Genomic DNA, 18,794 nt, shown 5'->3' with positions numbered 1-18,794 from the left:
TTAAGCATATAGTTCTAAGGCTTTACGTATGTCCATATTGTGCAATCATAACAACCATCTATCCCCAAAACTTTTTTATTTTCCCCAACTGAAGCTCTGTGCCCATTACATACTAACTCCCCAGCCCCCAGCAACTGTCATTTTACTTTCTTTCTCCGATTCTGACTACTATAGGTACCTCACATACATAAAATCATATATTTGTCTTTCTGTGACTTGCTTTTTTCACTTAACATAATGCCCTCAAGACTTATCCATGTTGTAGCATGTGTCAGAATTTCCTTCCTTTTAAAGGCCTAAAAATATTCCACTATGTAAACATTTTGTTCATCCATTTATCTGTTGATGGACACTTAGTTTGTTTCCACTTTTTGGCTATTGTGAATAATGCTGCTATAAACATGTGTGTAGAAATATCTGTTCAAGTCCTTGTTTTTATTTTGGGGGGATATATAGCCAGAAGTGGAATTGCTGGATTGTGTGATAATCCTGTGTTTAATTTTTTGAGGAATTAGTGTGCATTTTTAAAATAATTACTTCATTGTTTATGTATTTTTATTTCTATTATTTTTTAAATATATTTTTATTGATTTCAGAGAGAAAGGGAGAGAGAGATAGAAACATCAAGGATGAGAGAGAATAATTGATCGGCTGCCGCCTGCATGCCCCGCACTGGGGATCGAGCCTGCAACCCAGGCATGTGCCCTGACTGGGAATTGAACTGTGACCTCCTGGTTCATAGGTCGATGCTCAACCACTGAGCTACACCAGCTGGGCATTTCTATTGTTGATTTTAGAGAGAGGGGAAGGGAGAGGAGAGTGAAACATCATTGTGAGAGAGAAACATAGATCAGCTGCTTTCTGTACTCACCTGATTGGAGATTGAAACTACACCTGACTATGTGCCCTGATCAGGAATCGAATCCACAACCTTTCGGTTTATGGGACAGTGCTCCAACCAACTGAGCCACACCAGCCAGGGCTATTGCTTATGTATTTTAAAATATCTCAACAGAATCATGTTTGAGGCTGTGATCCATGAATCTTTTCTTTCTTTTTTTTTCTTCTTTTTTCCCCCTTAGTAAATGTTCCCCCCACCCCAAGTATTAGTGCAATTTTTAAATCGCATTCTTCTAAGAGGTATAGGGAATATACAAGGAATACGGATCCTTTTTTTTACTGAAACCGTTTTTAGACTGAAAAGTTTAAAGAATGATTACAAACAAGGCTTTCCTTAAAATGTTTATTTTTTAAAAACTAATTTCATTCAGCAGTTTTTAACTCAATGCTTCCTGTATGCCAGGCACTGTTCTATGTTCTGAGGATTTAGTTGTTGGATAAATGAAATTCTGGCTCTCATAGCGCTTACATTGTAGTGTGAGACAATTAGCAAGTAAACAGGAATATAATTTTAAGTGCTGAAAGTGCTGTAAATAAAAATTAGCTGAAGAAAGGGAATAGAGGATTGTGAATGGGATGGAATAGGATAAGATGGTGTTTTTTAAAATAAAGGATGATTAGGAAAAGCCTCTCTGAGGGTATGACATTTGAGCAAAGAAATACGTGAATAAAATGAGAGAGTGAACCATGTGAAGACTTTGTGAAAAGTAGGCATAGCAAGCCCCAAAGTAGGAGCCAGAAATGCTTTTTAAGGCGACAACGCAAGAGTGAAATGAAGCCCTAACCGGTTTGGCTCAGCGAATAGAGCGTCGGCCTGTGGACTGAAGGGTCCCAGGTTCGATTCCTGTCAAGGGCATGTACCTGGGTTGCAGGCACATTCCCAGTAGGGGGTGTGCAAGAGGCAGCTGAATCGATGTTTCTCTCTCATCGATGTTTCTAACTCTGTATCCCTCTCCCTCTCCCTTCCTCTCTGTAAAAAATCAATAAAATATATATATTTTTTAAAAAGAGTGAAATGAAGATTTATCTATCTCAGCTAGCACCCAATATCCATATAAGGATGTTTATTTCATTAAAAAGAAAAGAAGGGAAAAACTAAGGATGGAAAAAGTTAGGGAATTTTATTTGTGTATTCTGTTAATGATTTTTTAAAAAATATATTTTATTGATTTTTTACAGAGAGGAAGGGAGAGGGATAGAGAGTTAGAAACATCGATGAGAGAGAAGCATCGATCAGCTGCCTCCTGCACACCCCCTACTGGGGATGTGCCCGCAACCAAGGTACATGCCCTTGACCGGAATCAAACCTGGGACCCTTCAGTCCCCAGGCCAACGCTCTATCCACTGAGCCAAACCAGCCAGGGCCTGTTAATGATTTTAGAGAATATTATACATCTATTCATTTGTGGGATGGGAGATGCTGGCAAGGTATTACTACTGACAAGACGATATTCCAATAATGATTACCACATAGAACATATCCTCTTCCTCTGCGATGTTATTTTTCTTGGCACAGTGAACCCAAAGGATATTTATTTTCTGTTCAGAGAAGATAGATACGACGAGTTTAGCTAAATCAGAAAGCAGGTCTAATTAAGCAAGTTTATTCTATATATATGAAAGGCTAAGTTGACTCACACATGCACGATACATATAAAGCTCTTGCTGGTACCAATCGCACGCGTGTTTCCATCTGTCATTGTCGATTGTGAATTTGGTTGACACTTCTATTATAGAGAAAGGGCGAATAGTGATGTTAAAATATTTCTTCTACTTAATTTCCTTTCAATGTGCACGAATCTGTGCACTGGGACACTAGTTTGTAAATAAAATCCTCAATCAGAAGTAGATGAATTATATTGAGAAAATGCTGTGTTGTAATACATATCTCTCCAGAAATGAAAATATTAGTATTAGGAAACTTGTTTTTATACTTCATCCTTTATGTATGCTGTGTTTGCATTATTTCTTCCTTGGTATGTCTTTCTGAGACCTCAAACCCATTATCTTTATTATTCCCAGTTTACCCACAGATTGCATCCCATGTTTCTTCTTGGTTCCCAGCATTGCTAACTACCCAGTCATGCAAGGTAGACATCTCATCATCATACCCTTCTCCCTCTCCATCATCCCCTCACTAATTTGTTGAACATTTACTGGGTATTCTATGATAAGGACTTCATATGGATTATCCTAATTTTTTATTATAGATGTCCTCAACACATGCAAAATGGTGATTTAAGAGATGCAGACTTACATTGCATAAATAAGTGGATGTCTTTATGAAGACTGCCTTAGATAAGGATACCGTTGACTGTATTCATGGTTCTGTTTTGTTCTTTTTTTAAAAAAATATATTTTATTGATTTTTTACAGAGAGGAAGGGAGAGAGATAGAGAGTTAGAAACATCGATCAGCCGCCTCCTGCACATCTTCTACTGGGGATGTGCCCGCAACCCAGGTACATGCCCTTGACCGGAATCAAACCTGGGATCTTTCAGTCCGCAGGCCGATGCTCTATCCACTGAGCCAAACTGGTTTCGGCTGTTTTGTTCTTTTATTTTTCTCTTCTCCAAGTGCAGCCATAGTCTCAGCCTTACTATCAGGTTCACTCAGCATGTTTTCTTATCTCTCCAACTCTGACTGTAGAACCCTTAAAAACTCAACAAGAGCCCTAACTGGTTTGGCTCAGTGGATAGAGCGTCGGCCTGCAGACTGTAGGGTCCCAGGTTCGATTCCAGTCAAGGGCATGTACCTTGGTTGCAGGCACATCCCCAGTGGGGAGTGTACAGGAGGCAGCTGATCCATGTTTCTCTCTCATCGATGTTTCTAACTCTCTATCCCTCTTCCTTCCTCTCTGTAAAAAAAAAAAATATATATATATATATATGAAAAAAATAAACTCAACAAGAAATATGCCCTTATATATATTTTTAACATTTGCTAAACAGGTTTGTGTCATAAAATGTAATTTTTTTTAGTTTTGAATGAAGTTTATGAGAAATTTCATGTTTTTTTCTTTTAAATACAGTTTCTTTGAAAATCCTTTCAGCTCTGTTTGTCTCTGCAAATCCTCTGTAAATGCAAACTTAGACTCAGGTTTCTCATTGCCTTCTCTAAAACACCCAGAGTTGCTTTTCTATACACCACTAAGCCAACAGTAGAAACAGTTGCCCCAATTAGAACAATGATTTCATTTATTCATTCAGCTATTGTGTGCCTGGTATAAAGGTAGTCAAATGGCACCGTTGCCTTTAAGATTGCTGATTAGGCAGATTCTACAATCTCTCTTGGAGAGCCTCATAGTTATTTCTACCTTCTGCTTGTAGGCCCTTTTCCCTAGCTGTTGGAAAAAAAAAATTGGCCCTTTTAAAGCACAAAATTTGTGCAAGGGGCTCAGCCCTCGCATTCTATGCAGGCCCTCGCAGCCCCGACTGGCCCTCGCAGCCCTGGCTTCCTCCGGACGGTCGTTCTGCTGTTTGGTCTAATTAGCATATTAGCTCTTTATTATATAGGATAGGATTTAACTCTTAAAACAACCTTGCAAAGTTGGTGATATTATCCTCATTTTAAAGATAAGGAAAAGTCAGATGCTTATTAATACTTTTCTGGACCATAGAATCTTCGAAAGGTCTTGCATCAAATATCTTCTGCCTTGAGGACATTTAGTAATCTTTCTAAAACATAAATATAATGATGCTTCTCTCTTATTCTATGCTTTGCTCCAGTAGTTCCTCCATGTGTTCATTTTTTATTGAATTTATTGGGGTGACATTAATAAAATTATATAGGTTTCAAGCGTACAATTCTATAATACATCATCTATGTATTGTATTTTGTGTTCACTCCATTGTGTTCTGAATAAAGGCCCAACACCTTAGTATGAGATTTGAGGCTTTTTGATCCAACTCCTACCCATACATTCAAACATAAAAACTCTTCAGGCCTTAGACACATTATTTATCAACATTCATGATAATAGCTAGCATTTATTTACTCAAATGTGTGTCTACTTTGTGTTCCGTGGTGATGGTGAGAATTCTAAGGTAAATAGGCTGAGTACCTACCCTCGGGAAACTTAACAGTTCGGTGGAAACGTAAGTAATGATGCTGCAATATTAGTAGATAATAAAGGTATAGGGTTATGAGAACTGGGAGTGGGGTGCTGACTAGGACAGGAGTTATTCCTATTCATCCTGTTTCTAATGCCTTAAATGACCTTTTCTTTTTTACTTAATGCACTCCTATTCTTTAAGGTCTGGCTCTAAACTAGGAAGTCAGAACAGTAGTTTTTTTCTTAATTTCATAAGAGATCCTATTCAGGATGCAATCACTGCTGTATCCCAGGGCCTGTGTAAGTGTCTAGCAGATGGTAAATGCTCAGAATTGGATGGATGATTGAGTGGGTGGAGGGGTGGACTATCAAGTATTAAAAAGTGTCATCCTGCCATAAAGGAACATAGAGTCTAGCTGTAAATATTCAGAAAGGCACTGTTGCTTTGATTTCATGAGCTATCCTTTCAGTTAAGTCATTTTTGCTTACCATGAAAGATCCTTTTAAGTAACAGAAGTCACACTGTCAGGTGTGATCTCATTTCTCATTTTTGGAATGGAACTATGTTTGTCTGCTCTGGAAATTTTTTCTTCAAACATTTAGGAGGAAAAAAAATGGCAAAGATAATATTGTTCATCAGAGCCTGAATGCCAAGCCTGGTTTTGCAATTTACCAGCTCTGTGACCTTGGTTAAGTAACTAAGCCTTTCATGCCTCATTTTCCTAACTTCCTAGTCTCTCCTTGTGTAAAGTGGGGATAAGCTCTAATTGGGTAGCTTAGTTGGTTAGAGCATTGTTCCAATATGCCAAAGTTGTGGATTTGATCCCTGGTCAGAGCACATACAAGAATCGACCAATGAATGCATAAGTAAGTGGAACAATAAATCAATGTTTGTCTCTGTTTCTCTATAATCAATAAATTAAAAAAAGAAGACTTTCTTCAAAAAAGTAAAGTGGGGATGATGATAATAGAGCTATACCTCACATTATTGAGAAAATTAAAGGAGTTAATTCACGTAAATAAATTGCTTAAGAATGGCTGGCTCAGAGTACTCAATAACTGATGAGTGTTATAATAATGATTGTGATCACAGTATACATGTATCTAGATTTTTATTTCTATGAGAAGCTGATAACAGACATTTAAGTGCTATCTATAAGCTTTCCATATCAAATTTAAGCATTTATATATAAGCTAAAACAATTTTGATAGTTCTGGAATCTGGAGGTTTGAGGGCTTCAGTATACTATTCTCTTTTGTGTATTTTTGAAATTTTTCATGATACAATTTATGTTCATATTGATTTTAGAGAGAGAAGAGAGAAGGGTAGAGAGATAGAAACATCTATGAGAGACATCGATCGGCTGCCTCCCGCATGCCCCCTACTGGAGATTGAGCCCACAATCCGGGCATGTGCCCTGATCACAACCAAATTGGGGACCTCTTGGCTCATGGGTTGATGCTCAACCATTGAGCAACACTGGCTAGGCTCATGATACAATTTAAAATCAGAAATTTGGGGCAATGATGCTGAATACTTGGAGATTTATAATGACCTTAGCACTTGGAATATTATGCTAACCAGGCGTCTTCAAACTACGGCCCGCGGGCCACATGCAGCCCGCCAAAAACATTTATCCGGCCCGCCGGGTGTTTTTGCCGCCGCTGCCTGTCCTGCTTAGCAGCCGACTTGTCCCGGGCCTGCAGTGCGCATGTGTGGGATGTCTGAGGGACAGTGAACTGGCCCCCTGTTTAAAAAGTTTGAGGACCTCTGTGCTAAACTGTCCTGAAGTAAAGAAACCTATTAAGCTCTATTTAATCCTGCATTTTTCAGATTTGGGAGAGACTCTTTGGAAATGCTGATCTAGGGTTTCTTTTTGAGGGGAGAGGTTGCTTTTTGCTTTTTAGAAAATTTTCATAGGATTGTTAATTCTCTCTTGCATTCATGATACCTCCCCACCCCCCTTCAGTTAGGTCAGCTACAATCACTTATTTGAAGCCAGTTATATCAGTGGTCCCCAACCTTTCGGACCTCGAGGACTGCTGATTGGCGACCACTGAGTTAGATCATCCTGATTGAGATTGATCATGTCAGCTATTAACAGAGGGAGTGCTCCCAGAATGGTGAATCTAAAAAAAGGAATTACCAGCTTTCTAGGGCCATTGCATCCTGTGGGCCTTTCCTAGTCCCATAGGCCCTTTTCCCCTTTCCTTTTCTGTCATATCATCCAAATATTGGATTTCTTATACTGCTTCATATAGAAGACAGACAAAGCTTGCCTGGAATGAAAACATCCCTGGAGAGATTAGACTGTGACTAACTCTCATTTCCAGCATGTAAAGGCAGCAGATTAGATTAAGAAATAAATAACATAATACTGTGCTCCATTTGGCATAGGGTTTTGGTTGCCTAAGAAATAAATGAATTGGTTCCTGAGAATTTTGAGAAATACGGCTTTAGTACTAGAACTGCACAATGTTACCAGGATTTGGAACTAGGGACAGAGGGTATCTTAATGGTTACATCTGATCCAGAAAAATCGCTCTCACCAGTTTTTCCAAGGCGTTTGTGGGGTTTTTGTTTGTTTTTTACATTTTTATTGATTTCAGAGAGGAAAGGAGAGAAAGATAGAAATATCAACAATGAGAGAGAATCATTGATTGGCTGCCTCTTGCACACCCCCTACTGGGGATCGAGCCCGCAACCCAGGGCTTGTGCCATTGATCGGAATCAAACCCAGGACCTTTCAGTCCGCAGGCTGACACTCTATCCACTGAGCCAAATCAGCTAGGGCAAGGCTTTTGTTTATTTTGGTATTAGAGCTCCAGTAGGAGATGTGAATGTCACCCAGATCAGTTCATCCGAAGGGGATTCCCATTGACTGGGAGCTACCGGGAAGAGATTCTGTCCCTGAGTCCCAGAGATACTTTTATTTCAAGCCACCCCTCCATGATGAGACCCCAGCTGTCCCTGTGGTGCTCAGTATGGTGGCAAATGTCTCAGCCTGTGACTTCCTAATGCTTTCTGGCTGCTCTGTATCTCCAGTGGGACTTATGATGTCTTATAACCTTTATATGGTTGCTTTAGATTCTCTAAGTGTATTCATCATAAAATTGAGTGCTTTTTTGAAGGCATTTGTGATGAGAATCTCAAATGGACCAATGTAAAAGTGTTTTGTGTTGCTACAAATATTACAAAATTCTCAGATAAAACTAATTCTCTAGCTCGTGTGTGCGTGCGTGTGCGTGTGTGTGTGTGTGTGTGTGTGTGTGTGTGTTATGTGATAAGGTGAGAGTGAGAACTGGTATCAACCTTCTAAGTATTTGTAAATTGTTTAGGTGTTAGATTATAATAACTGGTGACTGTTTCTAAAGATAAAAAAATTAAAAAAACTTTTTTCTAGTCTGAATACTTTTTACCTGTGTCTTTTCCCCCTGTGATTTGAATTGCTCTTTCTATAACTATATATTTACATTAGTCTGATTGTTGCTTTTTACTATCATAGAAAGTACATAATTGGTAGATTTTATGGCTCAAAATTGCAGCTAACACTGATTCATAATTCAAGGTTAACTGTTTACATCTTCTGAAATTTTTACGTGTGAAGTTGACAGCATGTCATTATTGGTAAATAAAAGCAGTTTTCAATTGCTTGCTTTTTTTTTACTATTCAATTTGAGATACATTTGAAAATATGAATAAAATTATTTTTGTTTCATATCAAGAAATGGATGAAAAGAGGCTGCTGGATCCAGGGTTGAAAGTTCATAAAGGCCTCTGGGATTATACTCTGAAGAGCCAGCAGATGGAATGCCTGAGTGACTGAAGAAAATGGGTGCTAATGCATCTAACTATCCTCATTCATGTTCCCCGAGGGTAGGGGGAAATTCTCAAGCCCAACAGACTTTTATAGGTAACTGTTTTCATTTTTCTAATTCATTTTATTCTGTGAATATAAATAGAATCGTGTTTTCGGTGGTCTTTTTGGATGAAAAAATAAATGAGCTGTGAAAAAGTTATAATTTTTCAGCATCCAGGATTTTTCCTCAACAAATGTAAATCTGCTCTTTTGTCCTTATTTAATATGAAGAAAAGTTATTTGAACTTTTTATCTTTATAAAAACAAAATCAGGGTGTGTTTTTTTATGGTTTAAGAATGTCTAAAAATTTTTAGCATGAAATATGTGTTAAAGTGAATGTTGAAAATGAATGTTTAAGAAAAAAGAAACACATTTTCATTTATTTAATTTCCTTCTTAGGGACATCATCCTATTCTCAGCAAGGCTATGGTTGTGAATCAAAATTATATAGTCTTGACCATGGCCATGAGAAACCACAAGACAAAAAAAAGAGAACCTCTGGCCTTGCCACCCTCAAAAAGAAGTTTATTAAGCGTCGAAAATCGAATAGGTCTGCTGATCACGCCAAGCAGATGCGAGAACTCCTCTCTGGTTGGGATGTTAGAGATGTCAATGCATTAGTGGAGGAATACGAGGGAACTTCAGCCTTAAAGGAACTTTCTCTACAAGCCAGTTTGGCTAGACCAGAAGCCCGGACATTGCAGAAGGATATGGCCGATCTTTATGAGTATAAGTATTGTACTGATGTAGACTTAATATTTCAAGAAACTTGTTTTCCTGTTCATCGTGCCATTTTGGCGGCAAGGTGTCCATTTTTTAAAACACTGCTTTCTTCCTCACCTGAGTATGGGGCAGAGATCATAATGGACATCAATACAGCTGGTATAGATATGCCTATGTTTTCTGCTTTGTTACACTACCTTTATACTGGAGAGTTTGGAATGGAGGACTCAAGGTTTCAAAATGTCGATATCCTCGTTCAGCTTAGTGAAGAATTTGGAACACCAAATTCCCTTGATGTAGATATGCGTGGACTTTTTGATTACATGTGTTATTACGATGTCGTCCTTAGTTTTTCTTCAGACTCTGAACTGGTTGAAGCTTTTGGTGGAAATCAGAACTGTTTAGATGAAGAGCACAAAGCTCACAAAGCTGTTATTTCGGCACGGTCCCCATTTTTTCGAAATTTATTACAAAGGAGGATACGGACTGGTGAAGAAATCACAGACCGAACTTTGAGGACTCCCACAAGAATTATATTAGATGAGTCCATTATACCAAAAAAATATGCAAAAGTTATATTACACTGTATGTATACCGATGTGGTGGACCTCTCCGTTTTGCACTGTAGCCCCTCTGTGGGGAGTCTCAGTGAAGTTCAGGCTCTCGTCGCAGGGAAACCAAACATGACCAGGGCAGAAGAAGCCATGGAACTTTACCACATAGCACTGTTCTTGGAATTTAACATGCTTGCACAAGGTATGAAATTCTAATTTTCAATTTTTCTTTTAAAATTACACATTTGTCTTCCAGATTTGAAAAACACAACCAGTAAACTCCATGAAAACACAAGCAGTACATTCCATGATTTCAGTGTTTGAGATGTGAAAGGGTCAGTTTATTTTGAATGTGTACTTATGACATCTGAGACAGAATTTACGGTTAGTATTAATGTGGCACTTCATTTAGCATTAAAGCCAAGCATTAAAAACTAGTGACTAAGAGCAGTAGATGAGACTGAAGGCTCTTTCTTTCCTAATGTTAGACTATAGGTAAGGGAATATGTAATTACCCAGTTACCACCCACCTACACCCTGTCTGCACTCAAGCTTTGAACTAGCCCTATTTCCCAGATTTCAAGATTATACTTGATCTTGGACTTCTTGGATAACTTAGATTCTCTTATTTACACTCAATGCTTTATTCATGCTGATGTGTTTAGAATAAGAATGAAACTTCATAGTAACAATGAAGATAGTCACATTTGGAAACAAATTTATTTGAATCTGATTTAAATTTTAAGATATTCTGTATTTTTTCAAGCTCAACTTGCACATCAAGCAATAACCTGCGGCATGTAAGGGGTGTCAGGCGCGGTTAGTGTTAGACTCATATACCTTCTTAATTTAATTCAAACTAAAATCTTTAAGTTAGGGCAGCACTTTTTGTTGTTGTTATTGTTATAGCCAAATTAACATGGAAGTTATATTAGAATCTTAACATTTCAAAGCTGAAAAGGGACCCTCGACAGTAGAGCAAAGGGTAATTATTGTCCTAACAGAGTGCATTCTTAGTTTTCTGTGGCCATATATTAAAAGAAAAGTTACAAGACATGAAATTACTTGAGAAGTTTAGCTAATGAGTATTTGCTAAAAGAGCATTAGAAGTTGCCAATTAGAAGGGAATGTTAACGGTTTGAATAAAAGACAGATTTAGAAAGGAAAGCTAAGCACATTTTCTTTTCTTTTTTTCTTTTTTAAAATATATTTTATTGATTTTTTTACAGAGAGGAAGGGTGCACACTCCCCACTGGGGATGTGCCCGCAACAAAGGTACATGCCCTTGACCGGAATCGAACCTGGGACCCTTCAGTCCACAGGCTGACGCTCTATCCACTGAGCCAAACCGGTTAGGGCAACACATTTTCCTAACTTGAAAATAATGTGTATTGTATGGCTAAATCAACAAATTAATAGGACTTGGAAAAATAAAAAATAAAATGAAAACCCCTGTTAAATAACAATGTCAGGAGAAAAAAAAGGATAACAATGTCAGGAATAAAATGAGAGGAATTATATAGAAGGAAACATTGATAAATAAGAGTGAAAAAGTTGAGATTTCTGTTACATAAAAAATTTCTTATATTTTGATTTTACCATTATCTTTTTAGTACTAGTACTAATTTTGTTTACACAAAGTGTCATTAAAATATTTTTCTATTAATTATTATACTAATATTAGTAGACTGTTTAGATGTCAGACGATAGGAAAATACGTTATCAAAAATAACCTAGGCCCTAACCAGTTTGGCTCAGTGGATAGAGCGTCAGCCTGCGGACTCAAGGGTCCCAGGCTCGATTCCGGCCAAGGGCATGTACCTTGGTTGCGGGCACATCCCCGGTGGGGAGTGTGCAGGAGGCAGCTGATCGATGTTTCTCTCTCATTGATGTTTCTAACTCTCTATCCCTCTCCCTTCCTCTCTGTAAAAAATCAATAAAATATATTTAAAAAAAAATAACCTAGGCCTGGCCAGCATGACTCAGTGGTTAGAGTGTCAGCCTGCACACCAGAGGGTCACAGGTTCGATTTTCAGTCAAGGGCATGTTCCTGGGTTGCAGGTTTGATCGCTGCCCCCAGTCAGGGGTGAGTATGGGAGGCCACCAATTAATGTCTCATATCAAAATTTCTCTCCTTTCTCTCTCTCTCCCTCCTTCCCCCCTCCTCGCTCCCTCTCCTTCCCTTCCTCCCTCCTTTGCACTCTTTCTAAAAATCAGTGGAAAAATATCTTCACTCCTTGGGTGAGGATTAAAATAAAGTTATATATATAAAAGCCTAAGTGACCGTTACGACCAGTCGACCAGTCGCTATGATGGGCACTGACCACAGGGGGCAGACGCTCAACGCAGGAGCTGCCCCCTGGTGGTCAGTTCGCTCCCACAGCCAACCTCCCACTGCCAGCCAACTTCCCATGGTCCCTCCCCCTGGTCGGCCTCGATGGGTCCTGATTGACGGACAGGCAGAGGAACCCCACCCGTGCATGAATTCATGTACCAGGCCTCTAGTAAATAAATAACCTAGCAGCTTGACCTTTTATTCTATAAAAACATATTTGTCAGAAAATTTTGAAGGGTGCAACATTACCAAAAAGGTATAATAATCTCTCTCTTCTCGAATTGGTTTTATATTTGACATGTTTAAAATATAAGAACTTATTGTATATACTTTACTGTTTTAAAAAATGGGAAGGCATTCCTTAATATAGATATTTGTTATTTTAATTTTTCAATGAAAGGTAAAATTAATGAACCAACTCTTACATCTTAGGTAATACTTGATCTAGAGTTCTTTTATATTGAGACTAGAGGCCCAGCGCGCACGAAATCATGTGCAGTTAGGGTCCCTAGGCCTAGCCTGGCCTCCCTTGCATGGCGTCTGCCGCCCTGCGATGCTACATGAAACTCCCCGCCCTGGGACGCTCCACGATGCTCGGGGCCCCTCAACTGCTCCGCGAAGCTCGCCACTACACGGTCAGCGAAACTCCCCTGTCCCGCCACTGCTTTGTGAAACTCTCTGCTGCCCGGGTGATTGCTCTGCTAAGCTCATGGCCATCCCTGCTGCCGCTCAACAGTCCCCAGTCCCGCCCCGCCACCAGCCCCGCCCCACATTTCCGAAAGGTGCTCCATGCACTTCATGGTGACCGGTTGCCTGTTTGGTCGTGACGGCACCTAACTCTTTAAATATATATTAGGATAATTTTTGTTGTTAATCCTCACCTAAGGATATTTTTTAGAGAGAGTGGAAGGGAGGGGGTGTGAGAGAGAGAAAGACATCGATGTGAGAGAGACATACCGATTGGTTGCCTCCTGCATGTATCCCCACCAGGGCCAGGGATCGAACCTGCAACACAGGTATGTGCCCTTGACTGGGGATCAAACCAGAGACCCTTTGGTCCAAGGGATGACACTCCAACCATTTAGCCATACCAACCAGGGCATGAGATAATTTCTTAATCATTTAGCTAGAAACTTTTTTTTTGTATATTTATGATATAAAACATTCCTTTTATTTCCTTAATCTTGGTTACTTAAAATCCCTTAAATTTGGCTGCATATGGCTCCCTGTTTCCTTTCTTTTTTCAAAATTCAGAGTTTTGGTTACTTGGCCTTTTGTCTTTTGCACTCAATGTAGTCCTTATCTATTCTCCATACCCATGGTACTATTCATGTTAAGGTTTATAACAGACCATACTTGCAGCATAATTTTTACCTCATTCCCATGGGAAGGAGAATATTTGGTCACTTGAAAAGGGATTTTATACCATAAAACTTAAAAGCTTAGGTTCTTGAACTAGACAAACTGGATTTCAATATTTCAGTACCATGTTTTAACTTGTATAATGCTCTGAGGCATCTGTTGTGTGTAATTAATTAGCTTCTCTCCCATGCATCCAACATGATACTACTTATGTACCCTTTTGGTGAGAATTAAGAAAATAGTCACCAAAATCATTTTCTGTGATTCAGACAGTCTCCCAGTTAAGAAAGGCTGTAAGACTAGCCTGTTGGGCAACTTGAGGGTATGACCATATCCTCATCTTTGCATCCCCAATACTTGGCACATAGTAGGTACTCAGTAAGTGGGTCGAATAAGTTAATGAAAGTTAAACCCGGTTTTAAAAGGAAGACAAATTTTATTAAGGGAGGCTGGGACCTTAAAACAAGATAAGCCCTTCAAGGTAGAGAGGTGATTTAATAGTTTCAAGAGCATCATAAAAAGAGGCATTTATAGGCAGACAGCAGAGTGGTTTGGCAAGTGGATAAAAAGGAGAACCTGGCCTACACCAAGAATGCATTTTATTCAGACAAGTAGACAGTCACTATTAGGGAAGTAATTAAACAGATAATGGGGCTGGCATTTTCAGACTAGGTTTAACTTCATTTGATTTCTTTCATAACAGATGGTATATACATTTCTTTTTTTTCAAAGCCCTAATATTATAGTACATGAATAAAAAAAGTATAAACCCTTAAGGACAAAGATACCTGAGAAGAAAACAATAGTGGAAAAAGGGGTATTGAAATTTTGGGAAGCTGGAAAGCAGATAAAGAACTAATTACTGGCTTAACAAAGAAGAGAGGTCTATAGCTCTATAGCAGTGGTTCTCAACCTTCCTAATGCCGCAACCCTTTAATACAGTTCCTCATGTTGTGGTGACCCCCAACCATAAAATTATTTTCGTTGCTACTTCATAACTGTAATGTTGCTACTGTTATGAATCGTAATGTAAATATCTGATAAGCAGGATGTATTTTCATTGTTACAAATTGAACATAATGAAAGCATAGTGATTAATCACAAAAACAATATGTAATTATGTATGTGTTTTCCGATGGTCTTAGGCGACCCCTGTGAAAGGGTCATTCGACCCCCAAAGGGGTCTCGACCCACAGGTTGAGAACCACTGCTCTATAGCCTTAAGTCACCTTTATATATGGTGTTAGAAAGGGATGGGGTTTTGTTTTACTCCATATAATGATGTGGTTTCTGAGCACCCCTCTATTAAACAATCCATTTCCCCTCCCTAGTTTGTACCACCTTTTATTAAGTTCATTATATGTATATATATGTTTATGCTAGAGGCCTGGTGCACGGATTTCTGCACTGGTGGGGTCCCTCGGCCTGGCCTGCGCCCTCTCACAATCCGGGACCCCTCAGGGGATATTGGACTGCTAGTTTCTGCCTGATCCCCGCAGGCCAGGCTGAGGGACCCAACTGGTGCACGAATCCATGCACCGGGCCTCTAATATGCGTGTAAGATATTTGACTAATCTCTTCCCCCCCTCTCCTGTCCCCCCTTCCCTCTGAGATTCATCAGTCTGGCCATGTTTCCATGCCTGTGCATTGAGTGTCTGCCCCCTGGTGGTCATTGCGTGTCAGCGAACAGTGGAATGGTTGCTTATGCTTTTATATATAGAGATATCAGTACTTTCATTTTGTTTTAGTGGTTAATTTCTTTGTTCTTAACGAATATCACTTGCCCAGGTGGGCAAATCCTGACCTTCCCCTTCAATTCTCCACCTCAAACCCCCATCTAAACATAAGAGACCTGAGATTTGTTTTCTAAAGAAATCGAAGTAGAAAGATTCCAAATCTGGAAATAGTTACAAAGGGGTGGGGTGGGGTGGTAAGGTACAGGCTGAAATCTGGAATTATGTGAACACCTACAAACTAAATGGTGAAATCACCCCCTTGCCTTCCCCTGCAGAGTTCAAGCCAAGTGGATATTTTTTACCTAATAATAGACAAACATGTAAATTGACCACGTCTCCGCTATGCTCACCAGTCAGTCAGGAGAGTGTGCAAATTAACTCAACAAAGATGGCAGTTAATTTGCATACGCAGGCGCGGAGTGAGGACTGAAGGCTCTGGCTGGAGCAGTGAGGACTGAAGGCTCCAGCTGGAGCAGCAAAGGCCTGGGTCCCGGGTGCTGGCAGCCAGGGGAAGGAAGGCCTGTTGCACGAATCTCTAAGTGCAACAGGCCTCTAGTAAGACAATAAATTAGAGCTCTAGAAATGTAATAGCCAACATGTAGTGGTGTTTTGGAGCTCCACTATAGTTATGTTCAGGAATTATACAATGAAAAAGCCAGTTAGCCTTCTGTTGTTTAACAAAGACGAATACAGCAATCCTCCCTTATTTGCCATTTTGGTGCCATTCTGAGTAGTATGATGAAGTCTTGTGCCATCCTGCTCTGAATCCTTTCCAGGACATGAGTCATTCCTTTTTCCAGTATCTCCACACTGTATATGCTAGTCATCCGTTAGTCAGTAGCCACCTGGGTTATCAAATTGACTGTCTCCGTACACAGTGCTTATATTCAAGTAACCCTTATAGGAGTCATGTGCTACTTCACAATGCCTGTGTTACTCACCTCACTTCATCTCATCACATAGGCATTGTATATCATTTCACATCACAAAAAAGGTGAATATAGTATAACAACTATTTTGAGAGAGACCATGTTCACATAACTTTTATTACAGTATATTATTATAATTGTTCTATATTATTATGTTATTGTTGTTAATCTCTTGCTGTGCCCAATTTATAAATTAAATTTTATCACAGGGATGTATGTGCAGAAAAAACATAGTATACATAGTGTTTGGTACTGTCCGTGGTTTCAGACATCTATTGGAGGAAAACCTGGTGCATAAGGAGGGACTACTGTAGTCAGCAAGCCTGTTTGTGCAACAGGGCTTCCAAACAATTGTTTACTGCCTCATTCTTAAATACGAAAACCCATCTAAGGCTCACTGGACATTTGAGAAAAACTTCCCAATTGAGACAGATTAGAACAAAAAGAACAAAGTACTAGAACTAAGAAACAGCAGCGAAAGAAGCAGGAAAAATCTTTAACAGAATAAAAATACCTTTATATAAAAGAATATTTTATTGACGTGAGGCATAAATAGAATGCTATAAAGGTAAAAACAGGTCATCTTGGAAATAAGGATATGTTCCACTAGCGATGAAATAAACCAAGAAAAAGGAGGTATGGATCCAAAAAATGGGTCTAACACAGGAAAAAAGAAAGGGAAATCTTAGTTACTAGCTATGCTGTGCAGTAGGTCTAGTGCAGTGGTTCCCAACCTTTTTTTGGCCATGCTCCACCTAAGCATCTCTAAAATCCTGATGCCCCCTAGTGACATATAATTTTTATTATTCAAAAAGTGAACTATTCACGTGGAGGAAGCCTAAAAGGCCATTAACTTGTTCTAAACAAGCTTCTAAAAACATGGCATCCATGAAAGAGAAAAATCCTATATAATAAAAGAGAAACATGCAAATTAGCCATCCCTCTGCTACGCTTAAGCCACGTCCACCAGCCAATGAGGAGTGAGTATGCAAATTAACCCAACAAAAATGGCACTTATTTGCATACACAGAGCAGAGTGGGAGAGCCGGCAGTTTGCGGGGGACATAGCTCCCTCGGTCGCTCCCTTGGGGTTTACATGGCTCCCTCAGTCACCGGATGGAGAGTAGAGCAGGAGAGCCGGAGGCTTAGGGGGACGTGGCTCCCTTGGTTGGGGAAAACCCAGAGCTTGGGGAGCACCAGGAATTCTGGGAATAGTAGTTTTAATGGCAGCCCCAGGACTGGAAGCGGAAGCCCAGAGTGTGGGGAGCACCAGGAATGCTGGGAATTGTAGTTCTGGTGGCTGATGGCTCTCCTGGACAGTAGAGCAAAGTGATCCTGGAGCAAGTTACTGTTGTGGTTGGGGATGGAGGGAAAGCAAAGGTGAGAGACTTAAGTAAAATCAGAGTGTCTAGGAAAAATTAGAGGGAAGATATCCTAAAACTTCCAGGAAATCTCCACCAATGGAGCAAAGAAAAAATAATGCCTCTATTATTCTGTGAGCAACAAACCAAACTGGGTTGGGGGTCTCAGACAATTCACTCATATGATTGCAAAGACAGACAGAAACTCCCAGATTGGAGAGGGCTCCCCTGAGGGCTCCCAGATTGAAGAGGGTGCAGGTTGCCCCCCCCCCCCCCCCCCCCCCAGTGCATGGATCTTCATGCACTGGGTCCCTAGTAAAAGAATAAAAGCACAGTTGAAGTACTGAAGAAGAAATCACTAAGAAATTGTTTAAAAAATAATAATGTAAAGTGATATGAAAAAAATAGCAAATAAAGTTTCAAAATATGTAACAGAACTGTAATGCATAAATACGTCACAATATATATTTATATACTGTATATGAGGCTCCTAGAACCATAAGAAATGCAAAAAACTCACTAATAACTCATTCCCGAATTGCCCCCTTAAAAATCAAATTGCCCCCCTATGGGCCATGTGCACCATGTTGGGAACCATTGATCTAGTGGGTATCCAGTCTAGACTTGTCTGGGGAGGAGGTCAGGGGGAGGTGCTTGAAAGGCTCCCTCTGGGAGAAATCAATTACCTGAATGTTGTTTGAACACTGAGTGACAAGTGACATTGAAAGATTGTATGCATTTTTGGTGACTTTATGAAGAATTAGCAATAGATGTATAGAAAGCAAAGTGGGAAAAGAGGAAATTAATAGCTCCAAGAAAAAAATTAAATTACTTATGAAAGATAATATAATTCTAGTAAACTGCTTGGCTCAGCTGTAAGCAGTATTTAAATAGTCATCATAATGTTAATACTGAATATTGATTTAACAAAAATTGCAATTCAGAGAGATAAATACCAAAAGAAAGAGATAAAAAATTG

At 39.4% G+C, this 18,794-nt stretch overlaps 1 protein-coding gene across 6 annotated transcripts in view; it reads left to right on the top strand.

The window, feature by feature from the left end:
- Nucleotides 1-18,794, top strand: part of BTBD7 (BTB (POZ) domain containing 7) — a 73,730-nt gene that overhangs the window by 9,894 nt on the left and 45,042 nt on the right. For all 6 annotated transcript variants that reach the window (XR_001364344.1, XM_014549059.1, XM_014549058.1 and 3 more), the window contains exons 2-3: nt 8,681-8,868; nt 9,215-10,294. Coding sequence is in view for 5 of the 6 variants with exons in the window: in XM_014549059.1 (XP_014404545.1) it covers nt 8,787-8,868; nt 9,215-10,294 (1,162 nt within the window). In the remaining variant the exon portion in view is untranslated. The remainder of the gene's footprint in view (nt 1-8,680; nt 8,869-9,214; nt 10,295-18,794) is intronic.

This window comes from Myotis brandtii, unplaced genomic scaffold (assembly GCF_000412655.1).
Source record: "Myotis brandtii unplaced genomic scaffold, ASM41265v1 scaffold535, whole genome shotgun sequence".
NCBI lineage: Eukaryota > Metazoa > Chordata > Mammalia > Chiroptera > Vespertilionidae > Myotis > Myotis brandtii.
The sequence above is the reverse complement of the archived record's forward strand: the minus strand, read 5'-3'. Positions and strand labels throughout refer to the sequence as shown.